General features: G+C 39.2%; 4 protein-coding genes across 4 annotated transcripts; 2 read left to right on the top strand and 2 right to left on the bottom strand.

Moving 5' to 3' along the window:
• Positions 1 to 3,029: 3,029 nt before the first annotated feature.
• On the bottom strand, positions 3,030 to 5,917 carry fbxo45 (F-box protein 45). The gene is made up of 3 exons (XM_070928424.1): positions 5,591 to 5,917; positions 4,232 to 4,588; positions 3,030 to 4,060 (listed from the first exon to the last, which is right to left on the bottom strand). The coding sequence occupies exons 1-3, from the start codon at positions 5,915 to 5,917 to the stop codon at positions 3,875 to 3,877; spliced, it is 870 nt and encodes a 289-aa protein (XP_070784525.1). The 3' UTR covers positions 3,030 to 3,874.
• A 749-nt stretch (positions 5,918 to 6,666) lies between these two features.
• Positions 6,667 to 11,591, top strand: fam168b (family with sequence similarity 168 member B). The gene is made up of 7 exons (XM_070928097.1): positions 6,667 to 6,771; positions 8,738 to 8,829; positions 8,948 to 9,031; positions 9,511 to 9,653; positions 9,791 to 9,989; positions 10,196 to 10,320; positions 10,470 to 11,591. Exons 2-6 carry the CDS (start codon positions 8,760 to 8,762, stop codon positions 10,306 to 10,308), a joined length of 609 nt encoding a protein of 202 aa, XP_070784198.1. The 5' UTR covers positions 6,667 to 6,771; positions 8,738 to 8,759; the 3' UTR covers positions 10,309 to 10,320; positions 10,470 to 11,591.
• A 1,764-nt stretch (positions 11,592 to 13,355) lies between these two features.
• rbbp8 (retinoblastoma binding protein 8) lies at positions 13,356 to 19,561 on the top strand. Its single transcript, XM_070928586.1, has 13 exons — positions 13,356 to 13,455; positions 13,599 to 13,641; positions 13,797 to 13,892; positions 13,970 to 14,061; positions 14,769 to 14,841; positions 15,142 to 15,323; positions 15,435 to 15,530; positions 16,035 to 16,108; positions 16,424 to 16,485; positions 16,815 to 17,106; positions 17,360 to 17,534; positions 18,244 to 18,384; positions 19,319 to 19,561. The coding sequence occupies exons 1-13, from the start codon at positions 13,356 to 13,358 to the stop codon at positions 19,414 to 19,416; spliced, it is 1,524 nt and encodes a 507-aa protein (XP_070784687.1). The 3' UTR covers positions 19,417 to 19,561.
• Positions 19,562 to 19,818: 257 nt separating this feature from the next.
• LOC139304501 (UDP-N-acetylglucosamine transporter TMEM241 homolog) lies at positions 19,819 to 24,309 on the bottom strand. The gene is made up of 15 exons (XM_070928440.1): positions 24,238 to 24,309; positions 23,632 to 23,678; positions 23,229 to 23,306; positions 23,036 to 23,117; positions 22,809 to 22,886; positions 22,588 to 22,613; positions 22,297 to 22,348; positions 22,115 to 22,163; positions 21,648 to 21,693; positions 21,513 to 21,548; positions 21,047 to 21,081; positions 20,773 to 20,842; positions 20,350 to 20,443; positions 20,148 to 20,212; positions 19,819 to 19,992 (listed from the first exon to the last, which is right to left on the bottom strand). Exons 1-15 carry the CDS (start codon positions 24,307 to 24,309, stop codon positions 19,929 to 19,931), a joined length of 894 nt encoding a protein of 297 aa, XP_070784541.1. The 3' UTR covers positions 19,819 to 19,928.
• Positions 24,310 to 25,120: the final 811 nt, after the last annotated feature.

Here is a 25,120-nt window from a genome sequence, read left to right as displayed (position 1 = left end):
TGGAAATAGGATGTATTGCATATTTGTATGAGACATGAATCAATCCAGTCCTTTGGGGTCTGAGAAGAACTTTTGAATATTTGAAAGTTTTGACTTCCTTGGAGTTGTGGAACAATGTCCACTTGTTTATGATTATATTCAGACATATCTATGACAATCTAAACAATAGCACACACAAATTACAAGAAACACAGATGCATTGTGTGCACATTCATTTCCCATCTTAAATTTGATCTTGTGTATCTGAAATAGTAATTTAGGACAAAAGATTAAGACTGAAAAAAACTCCTAAAAAAGTGTGAAAACAAAAAACACAGTTATGTGAAAATTGATTCTGCTTGTGCGAAAGTTTGTCATGACACATTGTGACATGACCCATTTGAGAGTGATGTATTCAAGTCCTTGTTTTAACCCCAGGAAATAATTCATCCAAATGAAAGAACGATTGCAAGTTAGTTATTTCAGGGGACAGTATTAAAATGCCTATAGATTGTATAGCTTGTTGCACAAAATGACAGATATAAAAGAAACAATAACCATTGCTAAACTATTATCTAGTATGTACAGTAGAATCTATGGAATGCAAGAAGGAAGAGTTTTAGAAATCCAGCAAAGTCGAACTTAGCAGCTCATGCAGGTTTGATGTCACTCTAAACGCCTCAGATAGGTAGGATGATAGACAGATACTAGAACAGGACAGAGTGGCAGGAAGCTGCTCTGTATGAGGAGATGCTCAGACTCAAATTCAAAGAGAAGGGGATGAATGGGCAGACACACTGACGCAACCAAGCTCTTAGCATCAGTAGCGCATATTCACTCCATCATTTATTGAAGTGGTAATCCTCTCCCACACTGCTGAGATCACAAAGCAGCAGAACCGTGTGTCCAGTGCTGTGATGTCTTTTCCATTTATTTCCTGTTGATGAAGGAAGGCTGAGCTTCTGTAGGTGGTGGACTGTTTTTTTTTTGTCTGTTTACCCACATTTATGAGTCATGCTGATCTGATTCCGTATATTTCAAAACAAACTGCCACTGCTACTGCTGTGGCAGTTAAAATGCATCTCTTCCTGTGAACTGGAGGATATATTACCAGTCATTCTGGTACCAGGCATTGATTATAACAGTAAAAGTAAAAAGTTCTTTCATTTATCTGAATATACTGTACATCGAGTCACTGTTGTACCAACTTTATAAAATATTGAGCAGAGCAGATATGTATTTACAGAAACATATTATAAAGTAGCTGTGCTAAATGTGTTGTTTTAAACCTCAACGTTGCAATAAATGCTGCAGCATATGAAGCTTAAACTGTTTCATTTTTGAGGAGACTGTCAGAGGAACTGATTCAGGTTATTTTAATCTGGTCTTGTGAAGGAAATATCCTGATGCAATCTTTCAGTTGGTGTTGCTGAGGGCTGACTGTTGCTCTGCTAATGCAGTTTTCCTGTTTTTGTCATATATTGTTACAATTTTGGGAGCCTTTTCCTGTAACTGTACAGTTTTCTAGTGTTTATGACAGTTCAGGCAGCGGCCTCTTTTCTTCTCTCAAAAACTCACTCATTAAAATATTATATATAACTATATATAACTATATATAGATAGTCAGACTTCTGTTAAAACTATTACATATATCTGGCCTTATGTGATTTAATATAAACAAGTCTACAGCCATGCTAGCAGCTCTCTCAGACTATATTTAGGCACAACTGTGCTTTGAGCTAAATGCTAATAGCATGCTAATATGCTCACAATAACACAGTAAGTACATTTACTCAAAAATTATTGTACTTTTACTTCACATTTATTTTGACAGCTTTAGTTACTAGCTTATTTTGCAGATTTAGATTATTAAAACAAAATATGACTCAACTAATAAATAATGGTGTATTATTATGATGTATTATTATAGGTTAAGATACCTGTCACAATCCAATAATATGATATATGATTCTGAAATGGGCCATTCTGCATCATGAGTAGGCTACTTTAAGTATATTCTGATGCTAATACTTTTGTGCTTTTACTTGAATAACAATACATCTAAAAGTTGATGTTTCAGTCTGGAAAAAGTGGTGGACGGACTGACCGCCACACCGACATTGCCACCCCTTGAAACTCGCCGCTAGTGTGGCTAAAAATGTACAGGCCTGTATGTTGTAAATAGAATGCACTGACATTTCCTGGTATGAATGGAGCCAAATGGGAACTTAAAACATTAAAACACTTAAGAGTCTATTAGGAGGTAGGTCAGGGATTGATTTCTTGATTCAAAATGTCTCACTGTCAAGTTAGTTAATATGTAGCCTTTTAACTTCCTGCTCACTAAAAAAAGAAATGTCTTCAGCTTCAAAATGGTTTTATTGTGCCCCTTAATGGCTGATATTTCAAAACACAACTAAAAATATTTTTCTATTGCACCGCGCTGATCCACAGATAGTGAATACATGCGGTTCAACACTTTATAGCTGAATGGAAAGCCTTGACCTGATATGCTTGTCATGCTTTGTCACTGAGGGAGGTGTCAACTGCCTATGTTATTGTGCAATTCAGTCAAAGCACATTGGCATTAACAGCCTGTATAATGCATAGTTAAACTTGTATATTAAATAATGTATCTTCATACACAGACCAATAACCTACAATAGCTACTGCAGTTACCATACATACATATCATGTTGCTGTCCTGTGAAAAAAATGTACTATATCTCCAAAACTTCAACTTGAAGTCATGAGCTAAAACAGAATTGTTTTCAGCTTTAGGAACAGTTAACACTTCATTTTGTAGATACATGGTTTCATCACTGGACAGCAACAATATGCAGCTGATAGACTTGAGTTCAAGGATCTACATGATCCGGAGCTTTATTTAGAAGTTATTGGTATATGTATTTATATGCTCATTCATGTAACATTGGCTGGAGACATGTAGTGTAATTGGACAGCTGTGCATAAGCAGACAAAACTGACAGCCGATGGTATGAATCATCTGTGCAGTTCACACGTGAACACAAGCATCTAACCATCTTTATTCTAAGTGTGGCACCATGTAGACTTTATTTTTAGGCCTCATAACCATACAGTATCTCTAGAACCATAGATAAAACCAAGAAATAAATAGTGTGTAATACTACGGTAGCACATTAAAAAGGACACACATTAACATGATACAGGTATAGTTTCCACCATTGCTGGATAGGTATTTTAAAAATGGCAGATGTTATAGTCCATAGGCCAGTATCCATGCACATGCATGACAGTTGGTCCGCATGTCCCCTATGTTTGCCTATAGCAAAATATAACATCAGGTCACATTGATTTGGCATATAACCATAATAATCCAGTCATCGATTATAGTTAAACTGTGTTAATCCGCAATGAGCTGTTTTCATTAACTCATACAACAGATAGCTCTTGATAACAACTACTGTTTTGCTTGTTAAAATGATGTCTTAAAGTATTCATTTGCCACCGTTTAGAATAGTTTTCTCATTCAACAGACATAAAATCTCAAGTAAATGTTCGGCACTATTAGCCTGAATCACATGAAGTTAAATAATGTTCCCCGATCCTGTAAATAAAACAGTCCAGCAGCTAAACTGTAAAAGTGGACACTTCCACGTTGATACAGAAACATGTTTATGAGAGTTTCCGCACACTCCTTTTCCCTGTAGACTCCTCGTGTCGAGCTGTAGTAGAAATGCCAACAGTTCTCTTTGTGTGTGTGAAGTTATTCTGCCTGGAAGAAGCACAACCACTTGGCCTCCAAAACTTTTTGAAATGGTGCAACAAACTGCGTCGCCAGTCTGCTAACAGAAAAAGTCCTGCACTCGCCGGTGGACCGTTAGTTTCAATGGTGGCACAGGTTACTCTGCTTCTAGCCGTCCAGAGGTTTCCCCAGGTACACCATGGTGACCTCTGTGTTGCCGTACACTGCAGAGACAGCAGGGAACAGGCAGGCCTTTGGCAGTCCACGAAACGCTACTCCAAGAAACTCAAAACCCCTCTCGAAGGCTAACGTCTTGTCATCCATGTCCAGAATCACTCGTATTCTCTCCCCGATCTGTGGAAAAATTACACAGCCATTACACAATGCTGAATTACAAAAATACAAATGAATAAACACATTTTTACAGCAAACATATCTCCAAAATTATTGCAGTAAATAACTCTGCAATTCATTCCACACATTTCAGTATTCTTTTTAGATTATTTAAAAACATCCAGCTCCTACCTGATATTTTGGTGCATTGTTACACTGTGGGAAATTTCCATTGACCTCCCCATTATGGAGCAGGTTGTTGTCGACCAGATTCCAGCCCCAGCTCTGGTCATCACTGCCCAGCAGGGCCACGTAGCCCTGGCACTGCATGGACGCCCGCTTTGTGGCGAGGCCTATCACTGCCACAGTGCCAAGAGGGCCTTCCCACCAGATCTCCCAGGCGTGCCTCCCTTCCGAAAAGCCAATCTTGCCACGTGCACCGTCCGTGCTCTGGGCGATAGGGTTGCGGTGCAGGGTGAAGCCGTTCTTCTTCACATAAACATTGCGGGAGCAGTCGTGGGAGCTCAGAGCATGTTGAAAGGCCTTGAGCTGTAGAGGATGATAGGACGGGGACAACTGCTGTAGTGAACAGATGTTTAGGTATGAAAGATCCTGTTCAAATTTCAAACCAGACACTAAACTTTAGTGGTCTCCCCCAAATTCTTCAAATAATGGTGTCAAAATGTCAAAATAGCATATTTTATAACATCATGTTTTGGAAGTGTTGGGTGCTGCAGTTAAAAAGAAAGCCATCTCATTAAATTTGTTGGGAAACATCCTTCTATATATAGATGCTTGCATAAACAAGGTGAGACATAGTCATGGACTTTGGCTTTTCCTACATCCCTTCCATGTTGCATCAATCAGGGCTTTGGAGCTCAAAGCGCCTGTAAGGTCTTTCACAATTAGTAGTAAATGATTGTCTGCTTTTCTATTTTGAGATAAATGAATCAATATCTTCCAATTAAAGATTTAATCTAAATGGAATAGATCTTTAGGAGCAAAAACATGACACACATTTTCTTACAGACAGCCACATTTAGAGGCTGCTCTAAAAATAGGTCTCACTTTAAGTGGGCCAATTAATTCCTTATATATGGTGCACACAGTTGCAATAATAAACAATAACAGTAACTTCACTATTGGGCTCTGTAATAAAATAGGGGTCCATGGTCTAATGGGGGCCAATGACAACAAAACACCGAGTTTAGCCTGTTAAATCGCATCTCCAATAATTTCGTGACACAAAACAACCTTAAACCAAACCCCATTAAATAATCTAACAATTTAATTCAGGAAAACTTCAGCAAAACTACACTTTTATTTCGTATGTTACATTGTATTCGTTTCTATAAGACTAGTTATGAACCACTAGAGTTTCCCCAGTTTCTTCTGGCATACAATAGTGTAGCTTATAGATTCATCCTGACGAGCAATTTATCACACCATTTGTCACGTTCCATGAAGGTGTTTACAAAGTGAAGGTAGCACTAAACAGGCAGATTTTCGAATGGAGTTTGTCATAGAACAGCGGTATATTGGTAAACCTACTTTCCCTTTGTAGGTTGGCAGGTTGCACAGGATGTCAGATCGCATAGCTTCATCGCTCAGAGACCGGTTGCAGAGGCTGCGCCACACCTCGCTGTTTTCATCCGCCAGCATATTGTTCCAATGCCAGCAGACCAGCGCGCAACGCATCAAGTCGGAGAGCTCCAAATAGGAGAAAACATGCTCCAGGACCCGAGCTGGTAACCTCCCGGCCACCCCTGCGCCTCCTCCGACTGCAGCAGCGTAGGGAGAGCCGGCGGAGCTGCAACTGGCTGCCGCTGCTGCGCCCAGACAGGAGGAGCCTCCTCCTCCACCGGCCGCTCCAGACATTATACCCCTGCTCTTTACCGACGACACCAGCCGAGTGAATAGTTTCACCTTACACCGTAGAATGATCCCTAATATACGTTAAATCGCGACATTTTACCTATAAAATGACATATAGGTCGCACGAAAACCACAACAGTATGGATCCTACTCGCCCGAGTTCAATGGCTGAATGGAAACGATGCGTCAAGGTCCTTGAAGAGCAAATACATTTATTATTTTACTGTCAAAGAAACATGGAAATTAATTTGTAGAAGTGTTGATTACATGAGGTGTGACATACAATCAGCCAAATCCAGTGTTGATAGGTTGTCAAATAAAGGGAAGCCCTTTCCAAATTCAAATAAATTTTATCGCCTGCAAGGACCGCAGGGGAGACATAATAATGAGCTCAGAGAATTTCTACAATGTTGCGGTGTTAGGATATCGGACGTTTCACTGTTGCAATGTCAAAGTGTAGCGACTGTGTGGCAAAAATAAGACAGCATGAAGGACCTATACCAAATAACAATGCCATTGTTTACTAATAAATACTTTTATACGATATGTTACGTCATTTTAGTTTGGGTTCATAATCGTTAGTGATTGTGTTCGCATTGAGAAAAATAAATATATTTTGGTGTATAAAGACAAAAAAAAAATCGACATTACTAGAAGAACATTGGTTACCTGATGAAGCATCGTGTAATATTTTATATTTTATAAAATTTGCAGACCACGTGACACTACGCGGAAGTGACGCGGAGTGCTCAAAAGAGTTCAGCAAAGCATCTGGGAGCAAAACACCAGCTAGCTTAATTTTATTTTACACCAGAAGACCAAAGGAGGTGACTAACAGACGGTCGAAACGGTTAACGGTAAGTTTTTGTTGGTTATTGTCCAGATAAGAAGATGTGTGTGTTATTTACAGCGTTGGGACGTGCGTCACTGCAGCCCACAGCTGTCTGGCTGCCTGCCTCCTGTGCTATGCGGCCTGTTGACAAGCTGTCCCCATCTGGCTGCTGTCCGGTGACTGTCCAGTGGGTTTTTACGCGGTCAGACAGACGATTACCAGGTTCAGTCTGTACATCGAAAACTAACCTGCAGTGTCAAACACGCTTAGCCAGCGGTAAGTTGTGCAGCTAAGGCTAGCAAACGACAACAAAGCCCCGCTGCGTTCACGTTCACCTTTCAAAATTCTTCCACTTGAAAGGTTGCCATCTTTATTTTTGCGGGCAACATGTCTAACGTCACCTTTAAGGAAATGTAAGAACACCTTACAATTATCTACTGGAAGCAAGCTGACACGCGAACCGCCAGCAGCACTCTGTGAAAATAAAAATAAAATAATTAACTTATTGAATTGCTTCACACTCCTCGCTCCTGTTTTCCTCTAGCTGTGTGTTTTGATGGAAGAAGAGAATCAGAAGCATCTGTGGTAAAAATGTAGCCGATCACTGTTTTGGATTTATAATTTGAAAATTAGGTGAATAAGATTTATTAAAGATGTCAGTTTATGTTCTGCCCTGTGCTTTCCATAAAAAGACCGTAATGACTACAAAATAGATTTGGTTTTGTTGTTCCCTCTCCATAACTGCTAATGCTAATATTCTACTCACTAGGAAATCATGTCGTGATAACAGTGGTTTCATTGTTTAAGCTTTACCTCAATATAAAATAAAGAATTGAATTGGTGCGTTTCACCCACTGTAAAAAATGTCCCTTGCCTGAGCAGGCTTGTGAAATGATGTAATGGTATTTGGACCACCGCTAGAGGGCAGCACAGAGACAGCTGAACCCAAGTGTTTCTTTTCAACTAATGAGCATCATTTGGTATCATATCTGGTATTAAGAAAGTTAAGAATCTGAGATATGAATGAATACATGTGTGAGATTGTGTTTTACAAGTGTTTCGAAAAAGACATATGGGATAGATTTCAACTTTTCTATACATTGTATAAGACAGAATGATGCATTACAGAGAAAATTAAGTGGAAGAACACAAACGGCAAGATGTTTATGGGATGGAATTACCCATACTTGGTGGACGTGGAAGAGAGGAATTTATACTCAGGTCCACGTTAAGAACTCTACTACTGCACCATGTTAAATTATGCATATTATGTAAAATATGAGACCAGCTCCCTACAAAATGTGGGGCATGTGTGGACTGCACTTGAAAGATAAAGACACCCAAGTGAATATCTGTTGTGACCTAGCAAGGTCATCTCATATAAGCACTCACTGGCACTGTTGTCCTCACCGGATAATTATATCAATATCCCGTTTAACCATTCTAATTACTGAAGTGTCAAGACTCGTCTATGTTAAATTCTGCCGTGATACATTATTTGGTCCATGGACCATATAGATTTTAGTAGGTTTTTTTTGGGGGGGGGCTAAATGATGAAGATGTACACACATATACTTCAATAAATAGAGTTTTAGCTGATAAATCATAGAACATGTGTGGAAAAAGGCACACACATCAAGTTGCACTATTAAGTTTTCTGATGTGTGAAGTGATTTTGTGTAAAGATATTAGAGAATGTTTTCTCAGTCAATATCCTTACATGGACCCGTCATTTGGCACCATTATCCATCAGCAGCATCAGGAGAACGTCTACATTTCCCAGCTGAGGGATTAATAAAGTATTATCTTATCTTACATACTAGCATTCTTAGCTTTTTTTTTCAACTGCAGAAGATGCTGTACAACAGGAAGCTTGTGGAACACCCCGGTTGATGGGCAGCTGCCAGTTGGCTCATGAATCTGTGCTAGATTTACCCAGATGATCTTTGCATGCTCTGAAATTCACATGCTCTGTGCGTCTTTCTTTGCAGCATCTGTGAGTAGACGACCATAATGAATCCTGTGTACAACCCTGCATCAACAGGGGTCCCCTTTACCAATACTAAGGGTATAGGCTACCCAGGTAATGTGTGTTGTTGTTGTGTAATGATTGAAGCAAATATCATAATTACAAGAAAATATCCCGATATCAAGAAAAGTCAAAAGTATTGAATTTTTGTTCTTTTTTTTGGTCATGGTAGCTGGATTCCCTGTTGGCTACGCAACAGCTGCTCCAACATACACTCCCAATGTCTATGCAGGAGCAAACCCAGCCTTCGCCAGTGGTAAGAATGAAGTCCTGCTGGACACTTTTAAGACTTTTTATTTAGCTTCTTCAAAATGAGAATGTCTAACCTTTTTTTTTTTTTTTTTAATCAAAGAAACATTGTAGTAAGCATAACATAGGAAAGTATCTCAATTACATGTAAGGGAAAACAGTGTTTTTATAAATGAGGCCATTGAAAAGTTTGTTTTGTCTTTGATTTATAAAAAAACACAAATAACAGAAAATTGAGCGTTTTAATAACTATGTTTTTGTACATGTGTATGGAGTATGAAAATGATACTGATTGGCTAATGGAGATTTTACATCAAGGATTTGTAAACTGGTCAAGGTTTCAGCCTGCAGACTTTACTTAAGCTGTAGTTAGTAACGACCAATATGCAATACTCCGCTTATTTCTTCATCCACACCCACGGACTGAAAGTGACTGTACATGTGATAATCAGCAGCACTAACTCAAAGTGTCCTCCTCCCACCCAGCCTATGCTCCAGCAGGCACTCCTTTCAAAATGTCTTGCTCTCCCAACACCGGGACTGTCCCACCATACTCCTCCTCACCCAGCCCCTTCGCTGCTGCTGTTTACATGGTCAGGAGCTACCCCCAACAGAACCCCTCTGCACAGGTCCGTACATGTTGGTGACAGATTTTGGCTCTTGGTTCTGGTATTAAAATATTATCCAGATTGGCCTGATTTGTTAAGTCTCATTTAATTTGAATGAAGTCATGTTTTGTTAACTGTTTTGTTCTTCTGTGATCCAGGCACTAATGCCTTCACAACAACAAGGCACTTATTACACACAGCCGCTGTATGCTGCACCGCCTCATGTTATCCATCACACAACAGTGGTCCAGCCAAACGGGATGCCTGCTGCCATGTATGCCCCGTCCATCCATCCTCCGCGCCACAACGGTGTCGGCATGGGGATGGTAGCCGGCACCACCATGGCCATGTCAGCTGGTGAGGATCGGTTTCCATGTCTTATTATCTGTTTCTATATTTTGTTTACCTCCTTTTTATTTCTTAGAGTAACCACTTGAATGATAAGTGCAAGAAATGCCCAGTTTGCAATCTCAGTAAATCTGGGCCTGATTCTTTGTTGTGAAAGTGTAAGTCGTACATTGTATTATGCTTGGTGTTCATTCTGTGGTCACTTTGCTACTCAGGAACTTTGTTGACAACCCCATCACCAGCATCTGTTGCCCCTCACCCGGTCACGATGCCCACATATCGGCCTCCTGGCACACCCAGCTACAACTATGTGCCCTCACAGTGGTGAAGAGAGGGAAGCGTGAGTATGATGTTGTAGTATTAAGTAAGATTTTTACATGCCACTAATGTGTTTTATATACACGTCTCCCTTCTTGCTTTACGTTCTACTGTCTAACACCTTCACTAATCGTTAAAATTTCACATTTCTACATGTTGCTCTCTCTGCAGGTCAGAAGATGGTAGATATGCATTCACACTCTACTCCAGTGTTTTTTGCTATTGGTGAAGACCTGCCCCGTCAGTGTCTGCAACCAGTTACTCTTCTTCCAGCATAATGTGAATCTTAAACCCAACTACATAGAAAGAGGCCCATTTGGATAGGAGGGGGGTGAAGAATCCCCCATGACCCCTCTCAATGGAATAAGGCTGCATTCCATGTCACACCCCAGCGCCAGCACCTCTACAACCTGCTGCATATCTCACATCAAACAGCAAAGCCTCCATGCAAACTTTTTTCATGGACCGTCATGCAGGTTTTTATAGCTTAAACTCTATAGTGGTGAAAAGGGAGTTTGGAATAGTTTCTTTTTTTTGTTGTTTTTTTTCTTCATTTGGGGAATACATATGATGTTGAATGCATGTGTATATATAGATATATGAAGTAATGCTAGCTCAATCTACCTGCTGTGACAGATGCAAAATCAACAAAAGGCACACATCCAAAGGAACTAAAAGAAAAAAAAGTAATAATCTGCTATGCTGAATCACCAGTGACCATGTCTTACATGTGAAAGAAGAAAAGACGAGAAATGTTTGTTCATGCAAAAACATACCTGCACAAACAAATGCAGACCAAACTGTACTATTTCCACTGCTTTGTGTTTTGGTAAGTGATGCTAGGGTTTTTATTATTTCTCTGACGCAGAGTATGCATTTCATCTCGCCATTTTTTTATAATTTGGGAAAAGGATGGGACTTTGAGTTTGTGCCTCTGACTGATGGCCACTGCAGCTCTTAATCATTCTAAGTGTTTTATTTTCCCTGCCCTGTCAAACGTTTAAGGAAAAGAGTATCGACTTTTCCAAAAGTGTGAAACAGCTTTCGTTTCCTGTTTGAAACATTTTTTGGGTGACATCAATGTTGAAGCTATTTGCTTATTTTAGCCGGAAGTATTCTCGGTGGGGGAACAAGTAGAGGGAGTTGTTGGAAATCATTTGCACCCATTTAAGAGTTAAGAGAGTGAATGAGTAGGAACTGTGTGTGTGTGTGTGTGTGTGTGTGTGTGTGTGTGTGTGTGTGTGTGTGTGTGTGTGTGTGTGTGTGTGTGTGTGTGTGTGTGTGTGTGTGTGTGTGTGTGTGTGTGTGTGTGTGTGTGTGTGTGTGTGTGTGTGTGTGTGTGTGTGTGTGTGTCAAAAAGGATTAAAATAGAAACCATTAAAAATGGTGCCATATAGTGCAACATACCTAGACCTACATCTCACAATAAACAATTTATTCTTAGGTAGGTCTGAAGCACCACATCATTAAATCACTGCTAACTGTGGACATGTTAGGAAAACATGATATATTGTTAAACTCTCTTTGTGAATAGCACTACTGAAGCAAGGCACTAATTCAAAACAGTTTGGAAAGATATCTGACCTTTTACATTTGCTTGCTGTTTTACCTCAAGGTTCCAGGCTAACCCACCAATATCACTGTTTCAGACATGCTTTTCTATGTTGCCTCAGTCACCTCAGTTAAATAATCTGTTTTGTAAATGTTATTTTTGTGATTTTGGTTCTTGTTTTGTATTCTAAAGAAAGACCAAAAATAAAAACAAATATAAGAATAATCGTCGTTATTATGTCATTCTTGTCCCAGAACTGTACCTGTCAGACAGTTATATAATGTTGAGGAAACGTTATCTTCACGAGTGATTACACAACCTCATTCTCCAAATTGTGTCTATTGTTAGCAAGTAAGAGGCTATGTGATAAACCTGTAAACCTGTAGACAGACAGCTACTGCAACAACAAAAAAGCAAACGGCTATGACAGCATCAGCTCTACATACTGTAAAAAGATGTATTTATCATGCCAAATTATTATTTAGAGATGTTATAGCAGTGGGTTGAACAGGGGAGGGCGTCGAAGATTCTAGATGAGCAGAAGAAAAGGGGAAAGAAGAAGAAGACTTCCCAGCATTCAATTCGGCGCGCGAATTTGGATTTTGTTGTGGAGTTACCAACATAGGCGAACTTTACTACATTAACATGTTAGCCTGACAGTTTCAGCTCTTATAAACCTCCAAGTTACGCGATTCTTGGACTCGTTGGTGTAAGTCTTGTTCGTTTTGAAAGGCAGCATCCTTAATTATGGTGTAGTTTATCTAACTAACGTGAGCTTTTGTAGCATAGACTGTATGGCTGCTGAATTATGTTTTTTTAATTAAAGTTGGAAAACTCACAGCTAACTAGCTAAATGTCCACTCGTGTACAGTTTACACTTGACACTCGCTTACGAGATATTCTGAAATTGAAAACAGTCATACTAGCGTAACACAAAACAAAACAGTGAATGCTTTGTTTTTCTCTGATTTTAAAGTGAACCTAAATTGAGCTTTTGCTCCTCCATCTTTAACGTTAACATTATGCGCATTTAACCACTTTGCCTGGCTGTAAGTTAACTGTTAGCTAAACAAAATAACATTACAGCCACGAACCATACAACTGTATATAAATATATAGACTGCTTTTCTCCATATATTGTAGTTAACTTATAATAAGCTTATAATACATGAGAGGCACAGACTGAGGATACCGATAAACCAAAGCTACACTGTTCATAGCTAAGCAAATATAAATTAACGTTAACTACATAACACAGAAGGGAAAAGGACACACAGAAGGGAAAAGTGTATGAGGGATTTATTGTTATTTGTGAACAGTTGCAGCTTGATTGACTGGACTGAAATAGAGCTGAGCGTGTAGCATAATGTAATGGTATTTTACTTTTAGCGACCAACATGTGTGTGAATTGAATCATACATGAATACGTAAATGTGTGATGAACATTGTTCTGTTTTTGGTTCTGGTAGTTGGAGGACTGGCTGGGTTTCAGCAGTGATTGGAGGATGAGCAGCCCAGGACAGAGCAGCGGGACAGCCAAACCAGCTGACCTCTTTGGAGATCTATGGAGGCAGCTCAGAGAGTGCCACCAGAATACACTTCAAGGTAACTGACCCATGATGGGCAAGTGAATTTCCTTAATGGTTCATGTAGGTTATACTGAAGTCAGATACTAAAATGAAATCTGTTTGAGGTTTTTTTTTGCATTGTGTTTCACTCTTCAACATTGCATTTGTTGCTGCTTTTAGAACTGGAGGCAAAAGTGAGCAAGCTGAAGAAGGAGCGCTGTTTGTGAGTATACTAGTGTCACTATCTTTTAAAAAAAATATATAATAATGATGATGATGATAATGTGAGTATTTTTGACCCTGGCATTGGAAAATTATTTGTGGTTGTTAAAATATATTCTCGTGTACTTTAGCTACCTGTCATTGTCTTTTCCACAGAGATGCCCAGAGACTTGAGGTGTTTCACGGTCGCAACCAGCAGCTGAAGGAGCAAAACAAAACCCTTCAGGATGCCATCAGTCTCCTGGAGGAAAGGTAACTTCCTCCACAACAGGTTAACTTTGCTGAATCAATGTGTTACACAGACCAGCAACAATGTTCACTGTTTCCAGGCTCCGTGCAGGAGAGTGTGATCGATGTGCCATCTTGGGGGAGAACCTGAAAAATAACCAGGATCAGAATTTGCGCCTCATTGCCAAACTGAGTGAGTTTACTCATTGTTCTTATTATTCCACTGACAGATGGAGCTGCGTCTAACTGCAGTTCATTGACCTCTCTGTTGTAAAAAAAATTAGCGAACAAATTTATGTTGTTATGGCTCTAGAGATGGCATTGTCAGTCTGTCACTTTGTCAGTTGGGCCACCATTTTGAGACTGAAATATCTCAACTATTCAACTATTGAATAGAATCCCATGAAATTTTGTACGGACATTCTTGTTACCCAGACAATGAATCCTAATAACTTTGATAACCCGTTAACTTTTCCTCTAGCTCCAAGTCAAGTCAAAATTTATATCCAATACATTGGTTAATGACCAAAACTAATAATATTGAAGTTCCCATCATCCTCAGCAGCATTATGATTTTAGTGCAAATTTGCAAATGTTAGCATGCTAACACTCCAAACATGGTATACATTATACAGTAGCTGCTAAACATCAGCGTGTTAGCATTGTTATTAGGAGCATGTTAGCATTTAGCTCAAAGCCTCACAGAACCACTAGCATGGCTGTATAAATATAGCCTGTGTTCATAAGAACCCATGACGTGTATTCCTGTTGTATATTATGTGTCTATACTGACTATACCAGTGTACCACAAGATATGGCTACTGGCATGTTGAAGCGCATAATGTCATTAATTGTGATGTAGCGTGTGTGAAACACTGTTTTGTGTCATTTGTTCCCCAGAGAATGAAAGAAACAGCCTTGACGATGAAAACAGAAAACTACATGCTGAACTGCAAAAATTAAAAATGTCTCGGTAAGCTCTTTTATTGTGTTGCAGTCATGTTTAATCACCATGTTTTCTTCGACATTGTAAAAATGTTCAGATGAATGAAAAACATGGATTTTTCTATATTTTTATCAGCAGTTTTTCTGTAAAAGCTGCTACTACAAATACTGTAGGTCCTGCAGCCAGAACATAAAACATAGTGATTTCACTTCTTCAATGACTGCTGTGATTTAATGTTTTAAGCTGTAGTGGTCTGCATAGGAATAAGCATTTACAGTACAGTAAGTTTCAGTTCCCAGTTAAGCAGCGCAGTGTTGTTTTTATCAGCTCAGAGCACCAGCAGGCGTCATCCCCGGAACAAGAAGAAGGCATCATCCCAGACTCACCAATCCTGCCAAGCTCACTGCCCGTGGCAAAAAAACTTAGGAGACGTAAACATATTGGCAAAATTAAGCATGTTCGCTATGCGGAGATGCCTCTCCCACAGTCTAACAATTCGCTCTTCAACGGTCAGTCTGCTTTAAAGTAACTTTCAGACTTTTGAATGCCTCCTTCTGTTATCTGAGTCACTTGTCTGAAGGCACCAAGTCTTCTAACGTGTGTTGTTCTATTTTTTTAAGACCTAAATAAGGAGCCTGTTGATGCTACAAAGAATACTGGAAGAGCAGAAGTGCTTGTACCTAACACATGTGAACTGGACACATCCCAAACCTCAAGTATGCCAATTATATCATCATTATTTTAGAATGAACAAATGTGAAAACAGGAAGACTACTTCTGGATTTTTAGAGAACAGGAATTGGAAACCATATTTATTTCCTACTATTAGAACATGTCTGTTACTTGAATTCCTAGATGCGCACTAGGCAACTTTTATCTAGAGGCGTAGTTGTAAATTCACCCTGTAACCTCAGATTCAATTCTGGTGTACAGCCACCTTTCCTCTCAGAGGACTGATGAGTGAAAACTCAAAAGTACAAACTGTCTCTTGCATAGTAATCCACCCCTTTTTGTTTTCATTTGATATGAAGCATCATAGACCTGCAGGGATTGTAGACATGATCATACTTTTTACAGTTTTCTTTTTTTTTAAATCTTGTCTGACATGATTTCTGGGTATTGAAGTTTTAAGAAGATTGAAAATGTTCAGTTGCCGTATGTGCAAAGTTGCTGATTGTGAGATATGTTAAAGTTACTGATGGGTCTCTGTCTCATTTCAGATGATGGGAATCTAACTCTTGAAGAAGCGATAGCAGAAACCTGTGCCCTTGAACTTCTTGACAAGCCTCACATGGTAGGTAGGCTTCATACAGGTGTAAAGTCATCAGACAGACAATAAATATTTGTCTTATTGGGCAGGTGCCTTACGTGAAGTTGACAACTGGTGTTGGGCACTGAAAGTTTTCCACAGGACTACACACAAGATTGGTCCAAAAGATTAAACCCTTATGCACCTTCAGCAATGACAGTTTTACTCATCTGTCATTTTTTGCCATACGTTTTGCAGAAAATGTACTGTGTGAAGTGAATAATTGTATCTTAGCGCAGGTATTCAAACTCATTTAGCTCTTTGGATTGTGTCATTTCTTTCCTTGTTGTCTTTTCTCAGAAGACAACTGCAGGGCAGCAAAGCAGCTCAAAGTCTCCCTGGAAGAATGGCGTCAGTTTTAAGTAAGGATGACAACGGCAGTATAAGTTGTAAACTTACAAATTCCACATGAAGTGGATGACATATCATTGAAGAATTTAAAGTCATTTTGTGTAGAATTTGAAAAATTCAGACTTGACAGAATAAGCCGCTAACCCCCATGAGTTGTCTCAAAGGAACACAGGGAGTGCACCAGTTCTGACTGGGATGGTTGATTTCTTTACTCTGTTGACTACATTACAATACCACCGTGTTGTTTCCTGATTATTGGACTGAATTTTGTTCTCTATCCATGCAAACAAAAATCATTCCAATAGCACAACCGTTGTAGTATTTCTGTCTCTGACTTATGGCATTACTGCTCCTCCCTTTCATCCACCCTGATCCACAGTCCAGACTCGACCTCAGAGAGGTCCCCATCACTTCTCCCACGTGTCAAACGGTTTTCAGAGAATGGCTCCATTAATAAAGCAAAACGGAAGAAGGAGGAAAGTGAGCCGGAGGTGCAAGAGGAGGACAAACAAGGAATCCAGGATGGGTTGGGCAAACAGAGGGAAGGCAAACACATGCAGCCTGAGCTGATCAGACGAACCTCCACACCTTTGAACAATCAAAGCTCCCAGAAGGAGTCATTGGACAGCAAGGTTAGAGATATGTCCAGAAGACTTGTATGAATGTGTGGGGAAAGCAGCGTATCAGAAGATGAAGAGATGAATTACAGCACTATTTTCAGCCCAAATCTGATGTCCTGGCATGTCTGATGATATATATATTTAGAGAGAGAGAGAGAGAGAATTTCAGCTGTTAACAAAAAAGAAAAAGAAGCAATATAAGTAGGACAGACTAATTCCTCCATATGGTTTCAAAATGTCATGTGATTCCTTTAACATTTAACAGGTTCAGTCAGCACAAAATGGGACTTCCAACCACCAAAGGCTCAGTGTTTCCTGTATAAGTCCTGCGTTCAAGAAGCCAAATGTTAAAGGAGAAGCAAACAAGGACGGTGTTAGGAGGAAAGACAATCCGCCGCAGGATCTGAGTGCCTCCCATCAGCTACCTGAAGGAGAAGATGGTGAGTTTGCAAAGCAATGCACACCATTTGAAAGACAGGCTGAATGTTGTACAGTTCAATTGAATGTGACCACGCTGACTCTGCTCTCCCAGCTGAAAGGAAGCTCAAAGTGGAACCCATGTGGAGCATTGACCCTGCGCTCGCCCTGTCCATGTATGACAGTGAGTGGAGAGGAGACGAGGTACAGTCACATGACCTGATGTACAGCAACAGTCACTGGGTTCATTCAACTTGTACTGAACTTGTATTGTCATTTAGCAAATATGGGGCAGTTGGAGACATGTGACCACTGTTGTCAGGATTTTTTATGACTATGAATGACATGACTGTATATGAAGAGACAGAAAATTGGAACTCTGTGTTCTGGATGAGTGATGTCTTGTCGCTGATGTTTATTTGGAAATACTGATCTGGATGTATTGGGTGGATGGAGTCTCTTACACCAGGCTGTTTATCTGTATGTTTATCTTTCAGCAAAAGGAAGAATTTGTAGATACCGACTGCACTTGGGTCAGTCACAGCTTACTCCAGTGTCAGGGAGAAAATGCCCCGGACAGAAGGGACAGTGTGTCTGGTGAATATAAACCACAACTTTTAGATCAATTTAAACACAAGCTGATCGGTCTTATGTGCAGAGCATTTTTTGGAAAATATGTCAGATATGCTGTGATAAAAATATTACCAACAATTCTATCTGTCTCTTTTCAAGGACTTGGCAAGAAGGCTAATGACAGTTTGGATATGATGTTTGACACAACAGCTTACGGGGAGTACAAGTCTTACAACAGTTCACACTTAGGCCAGAGCCAGCCCTGTGGTGATGATGACGATGATGACGACGAGGACGATGGTAGGCATTTAGATTTAGGGAAACTGTATTTGTTATCGTGTAATTAGTATTTCTGTTTGACTTTGGATGTCAGTTCTTAAATGTAACTGGTGTTCATGTCTTTATTTTAATTTTTAACTTAATTTTCCCAAATTAGAACAAGATCCCCCTGAAAACACTCTGAGCCAAAGTAAAGAGCACAAAGCACAGTAAGAAACCCTCCATCAGCCTCCGTCAGTAGGCTCTGATTTCGTTTATGTTGTCGTCTTTTGGGGTATTTAAAAAAATAAAAAGCATGCTGTACTACTTTAACAACTCATCTAATCCAGAAGATGTTCTTGGATGATCAGATGGAACCCAGTGAAATTGTTTATTCTCATCAACTATAACATCGATTGACTTCAGTCAATATTCCACCATCTACATTTTCTCTTTTTGCATTAGACGCCCAACATTTGCACACGTGGCTGTGGTTCGCAAGAAAGACGAGAGAAGAAAACTGAAGGGCACAACCTGCAAGGAATGTGAAATTGTAAGTACTTTGATCATGAAGCTGAGTAACACTGACATGTTTTAACACCGACCCTATTTTAAGGATGTTTATTTCCGACAGTATTACGCCCACCTCCCAGAGGAGGAAAAACGGAAAAAGTTGTCTGCATGCTCGAGGCACCGGTTTCTGTATATTCCTCCTTGTACTCCTGAAAACTTCTGGGAAGTTGGATTCCCGTCAACTCAAACATGCATCGAAAGAGGTAATAATGATTTTTGACTTGCTAAAATGTACTGTGTGGTTAAACCCTCCATTAAACCATGATGCAAAATCATTAGCAGAACATTTCCTCACATTCTCACTATGTCTTTGGTGTTACAGCATCCCATAGTAACATGAAAAATACATACAGATAGGAGTCATAGTACGATGAGGAACACTGAGATATAATTTTCCTTCTAGGTTATATCAAAGAAGAGAAGACCCCACAGGCTCGTTCTCGGAGAAGACAACCATTCAATGCTTTATTCTCCCAAAAGCAGAAACAGCAGGAGAGCTGAACACGTACGTTTGAATTGAATCCCATTTACAGTATATGAAGAACAGGCTTGTCACTGTGTTACATTGCACTGGGAGCACAATGAAGCTGTTTATACAGTGACCTTATTAAGAATGTCGACCCCTTGTCCCGTCTTTTTGTTTTTATGTCTGTAATTTCAATGTACGGTCTTAATGTACAGACTGACTGGTTTGTTTCATTTGTTAATAGTGAGTATGCTTGGGATGTGTTTTGATAAATAAAAAATAACTGCATGTCTATGGAGTGACGTAAATGATCCAAATTATGCTGCAGTTCTTCATTCAGTGTGATTTTAACAGGATCACATGTCACTGTGGTTAGCTGAATTACTAAGAGCACACTGCAAGCACAACATGTACACACAGATCATTTTATTTGGTCAGCAGATTATCAGCATGCAGATGAGAAATTACAAAAATAATGTGAAAAAATAAAATACTTTTTTCTAGAAAAAGAATCTCTTTAGGGAGTGCAAGTTGCAGGTTAATCTCATCACAACTGGGATTCTCTCTCAGAATACACCAGCAGGGCCTCTCCAACATGGCTGACGACCACACTGGAACCCAACAGAAGCAAAGAAATCCTTAATGGTTAGATAATGACCTGTCTAGCTCCAGTGTAAAATAAATAATAAAGAAGACAAACTCATAGAAACTATGACATGAAAACCAATTACTTTTAGTACCTAAAATATGCAAACAAGGTACTTACCACATAAGAGCTGGAGCATTAATATCCATGTAGAAAATAAATGGTGAGAGGGCCATGGCTGAAACCTGGAAGGGCAGGGTAGCAAAATTGACCAATTGTCTTTTGATTGGGTTAATTATGATGCAATTAATTCCACCCTAAAATACTATCAAACCTACATTTGAAAAGTAATGTAAAAAAAAAAAAAGATTAAAAAAATCACCTTAGACAAAAAGATCCAGACCCCTAAGTGTTCAAGGGAAAATCCACTTTTCATTTTGACCGTGGCCAACAGCAACAAAAACCCCAGCAGAGCACTGTTAGATGAAACACAATGAACTATGGGTAACTTTTAAAGGATAATGGCTGATGGAAGTACTTTGAAGACTTGTGTAGTTGTAACCACATGAAGGTAATACTGTTGTGCACTTCTCTGATATCTCACAAGGTCACATTGACAGTCTGGACTCTGCATCAAATGACAACTGGGGGTTAGGGGTTAGGGTATCTAATTTGATACTGTATAATGTATTATATTCTAGTATTGCTTTGCACTTTAACCTATAAGATTATTTGGCTAAACTATTGTTCAAAATGACAAAAGCTATTCAATATACAGTGATTACCAAATAAAATAGAAGTTCACCTGGCACAGCAACCACAGTGAAATGTGAGGGACTGAAGGGAGGGGAACCCCAAGGCACCGGTGAGGTCACCTGTAGCGGGACAAAGACCTTAGCAAGTACAAATGTACACAACGTATTCTTTAAACGTTTGCCATGGGATGACATGAGAGTTACAACACAGCAGACCCTGCTGAGACAATTCTAGGAATGAAATTGGGTTGTTGCAACTTTTATTATCTTTAGCATTTAGCCACACTAAGAAATATGCATACATCTGCACATTGTCATGCATACCTGTTGGGTGAGCAGCAATGGCCAGCAGCAGTACACTGTTATGTAAAGGTAGGAAAAGCAGAAATTAGCTGAAGCTGCACTAGCTAATATGCTTGACATTAAATGATTTAATCTGTCAGTGTTACATAGAGCTCACAAGTATCTCTACAGCCTTTCTGGAGGCACAAGCAAATAACTTTACCTTTTACAATCACGTCATTAGAAGAGGTTATCAGTATTGTCATCAAATCAGCTATTACTTGTATGTAGTTCCTGATTTCTGAACATACATTTGTAACCCTTGTAACTCAAATGATGGGCACTACAAGTACTAGTTGTGTTCAAAACCTTTCAAAAATATTTGAGTTTAGACCATTTAAGACATTGTACAACTTTCTCAGGGCGTGTAAACACACTGCCAAATGAGTTCCACCCATAAATTAAAGTGATGTGTCAGATCCAGTTATTTAGAATGATTTATTCTTACCTGAACAAGTAGTTGATGCAATGTTGTTCAAGGTCACTACAATGAAAACATCACAAAAACAAGGCACTAATTAGGTAAAAAGTGTTTCTATGTTTTCTACTATTATCAACAATGCATCATTGTGCTTATGCTTACCTCAGATTACTGGGTTTGTAGTGAATTTGAAGTACCCTGTATGCACCTGAAAAATGAAATGAACATCTTATGTGGGCTCACTTCCAAACCTACTGCATTTCAACATTCCTTACTTTCAAGATGTTTTTTTAGTAAGTAAGTAAGACACAGCACACCAGAGGAGGGAGGGATTAACATATCTTCTAGTAAATCTGTCATTTTCAGGGTGAAAACTGATTCGGATGATTCCTGGTTAATGCATATTTTTACGGGTATTATCTTAAACACAACATTTGACACCACTAATCCTTCTAATCTGGGTTGTGCTCGTCTAGGTCTCACCTCACACTCACAGCCTCCACTGATTGTTATGTTTCTTTCAATCATCCGTGGTGTCCCTCAAGGCTCAAACATCGGGCCGCTCTTTATGCAACTCTCGAGCTATTACAGTTAACAGTGTTAGCATCTCTGTATATTTTTATACTTACCAACACAGAATAGATGGCCGACAGCCCACAGGTAACCACTGTAGTCAAACTGCAAAATATGCAGAATAGATTTGTTGTGACCCCAAAACACTTGTATTCTTCTTCCCAAGAACAGCAAGGGGAATGATAGCATTGTATTGTAATAAGAAATCCACCATTTGATGATGATGATGAATAATTACCTGAGGATCATATAGAGGGAGGTTGATGGCTGAGAGCAGCATGAAGCATATGCTACAAGAAGAAGAAGAAGCACATTTAAACATGTAGTCGTGTAAAAGGGAATAGCTTTGTATTTTTAAGTATAATCTGGCTTTTATTTGTTACTGTTTTATTGCTGAACAAGAGCTAATAAGATAAACATATATAATAATAATAAAGAATTGGCAAAAATGTTGACATCTGTAAAGTTCCATAACGATCCATGATGGAAACTCACTGTATCACTGCTGAGGTGGAGGAAAATCACAAACCTGATCAATTTCAGCCATTGCGCCTTCTGTTGATGTAAAGAGAGAGAGATATAAGAGTGGTGGTTAAAGCTTGTACAAGATAGAGTATGTGGCTGTCAAGACAATTCAAGGTCATAAAGCATTCAAGGTCATATTTTTTTTCACTTCATTTGCTTCCAGTGAGATAAGATGAGGAAGGGTACTGCACATATTCACATACAGCGGGCAGGGCAGGCTCTTACCTCTCTATGGACGGCCTTCACGATTATGAAACTAACAACATGAGAGGAATTCTGAAGAGTGAAGAAAAAAGGAATGTCCTGGACGAGCAAAAGAAAAACAGTCATTTCACCAGTGGTCAAAGTAAGAGAACCCACCTCCCACCTGTATATTCCGAGCAAGGCAACAATCTATTATATTATTTAGGATATAGTTAGTGTAATAAGGGTGGTTAGGTTATATGACGTACTATGCGTGATAAGGCCCTGGAACCAGCATATATGTTTCCTACAAACAGGAGGGAGCCTGGAAGCCAGGAAAGAGCTGCTGATCTGTAACACAACATTAAAACATATCAAACAAAGCTCTTAATAATCCAACTGCTTATCGGCAGCCAATGGAAACAGTCAAGTATCAGTCCTACAGTAGTACGTAAAAAGTACCTGGTGATGCGACTCATTTCCACCCATCCCAGTTTCCCGGAGAGTAGAAGCAGGACAGCCCCGATAAACGTCTGCCATCTGGAAATTAGCATATTTCTCATGTTAGTTAACATAAACAGCAGGTTCGGGTATGAATTTTGTATTTCATCACTCCTTTATATGGTGCACAAAGACGTCATTTGTAATGGGTATAACATTAATCAAGATGCAGATTTAAATTCTTAAAGAAGTGAAGTGTGAATATGAACTGTTCATGAGCAACATTTGACCTTTAAGACCATTCTAAGTGTTGAATTTTCATTATTTGTTTGACCTTTTAAGTATCTGGACACACCCTGTAATGACCATGAAAAGATCAAACAGAAAGAGGTTCCACATAAAATATTTACCTTCAGATACTCACCCTTGAAATAAGGTTGGATAGGTGAATTTTAACACTGACAGGACAAACTGAAAAAAACAAAAAACAAAAAACTTATCAACTTATCATTCTGATAACCACTGGCACCAAACCCCTTTCAAAATTCTTCCAATTCAGTGTGTCCCTAACTATCTTCAAAAGCACTTATTTTGGTATAACACAATATATGAATATATTATTATTGGTGGGATTCACCCTTTGATTCGGCATACTGTACATCCATCAACATGTCTTTTTTTTTTTTTTTTTTTTTACAACTTTTATTTCCTGCAAAAGTTCTCTACCAAAATAACAGTAGCGGTTTTGTTGACACTGCTGCTGTGGTGGGTCTCGTTCACGCCCAATCAGTATCAACAAATGGAAAAGGATCTTAAGCCATGTTCCCGTCATGGCCATCACTGATGACGAGGGTTACATTGCAATTTCCCGCAAATTTTAAAGGAATAAGTCACGTTCTCTACAAGACTTTACATGGAGACTTGCTGTGAGAAATAATGTGGTTCTTACTTGGAGTTCACGCCGAACCAGCTCGTCTTAAGTTAGTTAGCACTTAACTAATGCTTTTCCGATTTCAATCTCCCTACTCACCTTATTCGTGAAATATGATACAACGAAAACAAAGCTAAAAGCGAGGCCAGTAATATGTCTCCTCCACTGCATTTTGACCTGCCGACACACTGCAGCAGGGACATGGTTCCTGACAAAAAATAGTACTATATGTGATGCATGTTGCCTGTTTCAAACTAGAGACATTTCAAGATCGGAAACTTCCCTCACTGTCCCTGATGACACGTCAAGACGTTGTGAGACAAAGATCGTCTATATTTGGGAAGACCCTTCATGCAACTTCGTGCAGGCGCGTTTTCTCATTTTCTGCAGGACATTTTGGTATGGAAGCAAATATACCAACATGTACTGTGGTATGTCGATCATACGAAATTAGAAAGGCTTACATGTACCCCTGTATGGAGTCATAATGAATCGTTTGAGACATTTTTCAAGCAGAAATTTAAAGTTATTATATCTTGGCCTCTGCTACGTTGATTTCGACCATTCTTGGTCACTGGAGTGCCCTTAAAGAATGCCTTTCCTCTTTGGCACAATTTTGCACTAAAACTACATCACTAAAAAAATATATAAGTGAACAAATAAAAATAAACACAAAAATATACCTTTCAAATCATAGCATCATACATCAATCAGTCGTGATGTACATTGTGATACAAAACATGGCACCAATCAAAATCATTTTGCCATTACTTAAAACATTATGAAATAGCTTAAAATATCTAAACGTCGAACGTTTTCATAATGCAAAATGACAACAGAAACACTATCGTGTCATTTAGTTATTGATGAAATACGAGTACATCAGCCTGGGCTAAATTTTGTCACGTCGTTACGGTATCCCGACATTGAGTCAGAGTGACACTTCCCTACTTTCCTTTGATAAGGGATCATTTGTCTCAGG

The sequence above is a fragment of the Enoplosus armatus genome, chromosome 21 (assembly GCF_043641665.1).
Source record: "Enoplosus armatus isolate fEnoArm2 chromosome 21, fEnoArm2.hap1, whole genome shotgun sequence".
In the NCBI taxonomy this organism is placed as follows: domain Eukaryota; kingdom Metazoa; phylum Chordata; class Actinopteri; order Centrarchiformes; family Enoplosidae; genus Enoplosus; species Enoplosus armatus.
The sequence above is the reverse complement of the archived record's forward strand: the minus strand, read 5'-3'. Positions and strand labels throughout refer to the sequence as shown.

Coding starts and splice junctions, on each gene's coding strand:
- fbxo45 (XM_070928424.1), bottom strand. CDS start 5,917: ATGTCTGGAGCGGCCGGTGGAGGAGGAGGCTCCTCCTGTCTGGGCGCA. Junction 4,589..5,590: donor TGCCAACCTACAAAGGGAAA/GTAGGTTTACCA, acceptor CATCCTCTACAG/CTCAAGGCCTTTCAACATGC. Junction 4,061..4,231: donor ACAATGCACCAAAATATCAG/GTAGGAGCTGGA, acceptor ATTTTTCCACAG/ATCGGGGAGAGAATACGAGT.
- fam168b (XM_070928097.1), top strand. CDS start 8,760: ATGAATCCTGTGTACAACCCTGCATCAACAGGGGTCCCCTTTACCAAT. Junction 9,032..9,510: donor AAACCCAGCCTTCGCCAGTG/GTAAGAATGAAG, acceptor CCTCCCACCCAG/CCTATGCTCCAGCAGGCACT. Junction 9,990..10,195: donor CACCATGGCCATGTCAGCTG/GTGAGGATCGGT, acceptor TTTGCTACTCAG/GAACTTTGTTGACAACCCCA.
- rbbp8 (XM_070928586.1), top strand. CDS start 13,356: ATGAGCAGCCCAGGACAGAGCAGCGGGACAGCCAAACCAGCTGACCTC. Junction 13,893..13,969: donor ATCAGTCTCCTGGAGGAAAG/GTAACTTCCTCC, acceptor CACTGTTTCCAG/GCTCCGTGCAGGAGAGTGTG. Junction 15,531..16,034: donor GGACACATCCCAAACCTCAA/GTATGCCAATTA, acceptor GTCTCATTTCAG/ATGATGGGAATCTAACTCTT.
- LOC139304501 (XM_070928440.1), bottom strand. CDS start 24,309: ATGCAGTGGAGGAGACATATTACTGGCCTCGCTTTTAGCTTTGTTTTC. Junction 23,679..24,237: donor TATCATATTTCACGAATAAG/GTGAGTAGGGAG, acceptor TGTTTTTTTCAG/TTTGTCCTGTCAGTGTTAAA. Junction 22,614..22,808: donor TGAAGGCCGTCCATAGAGAG/GTAAGAGCCTGC, acceptor TTACATCAACAG/AAGGCGCAATGGCTGAAATT.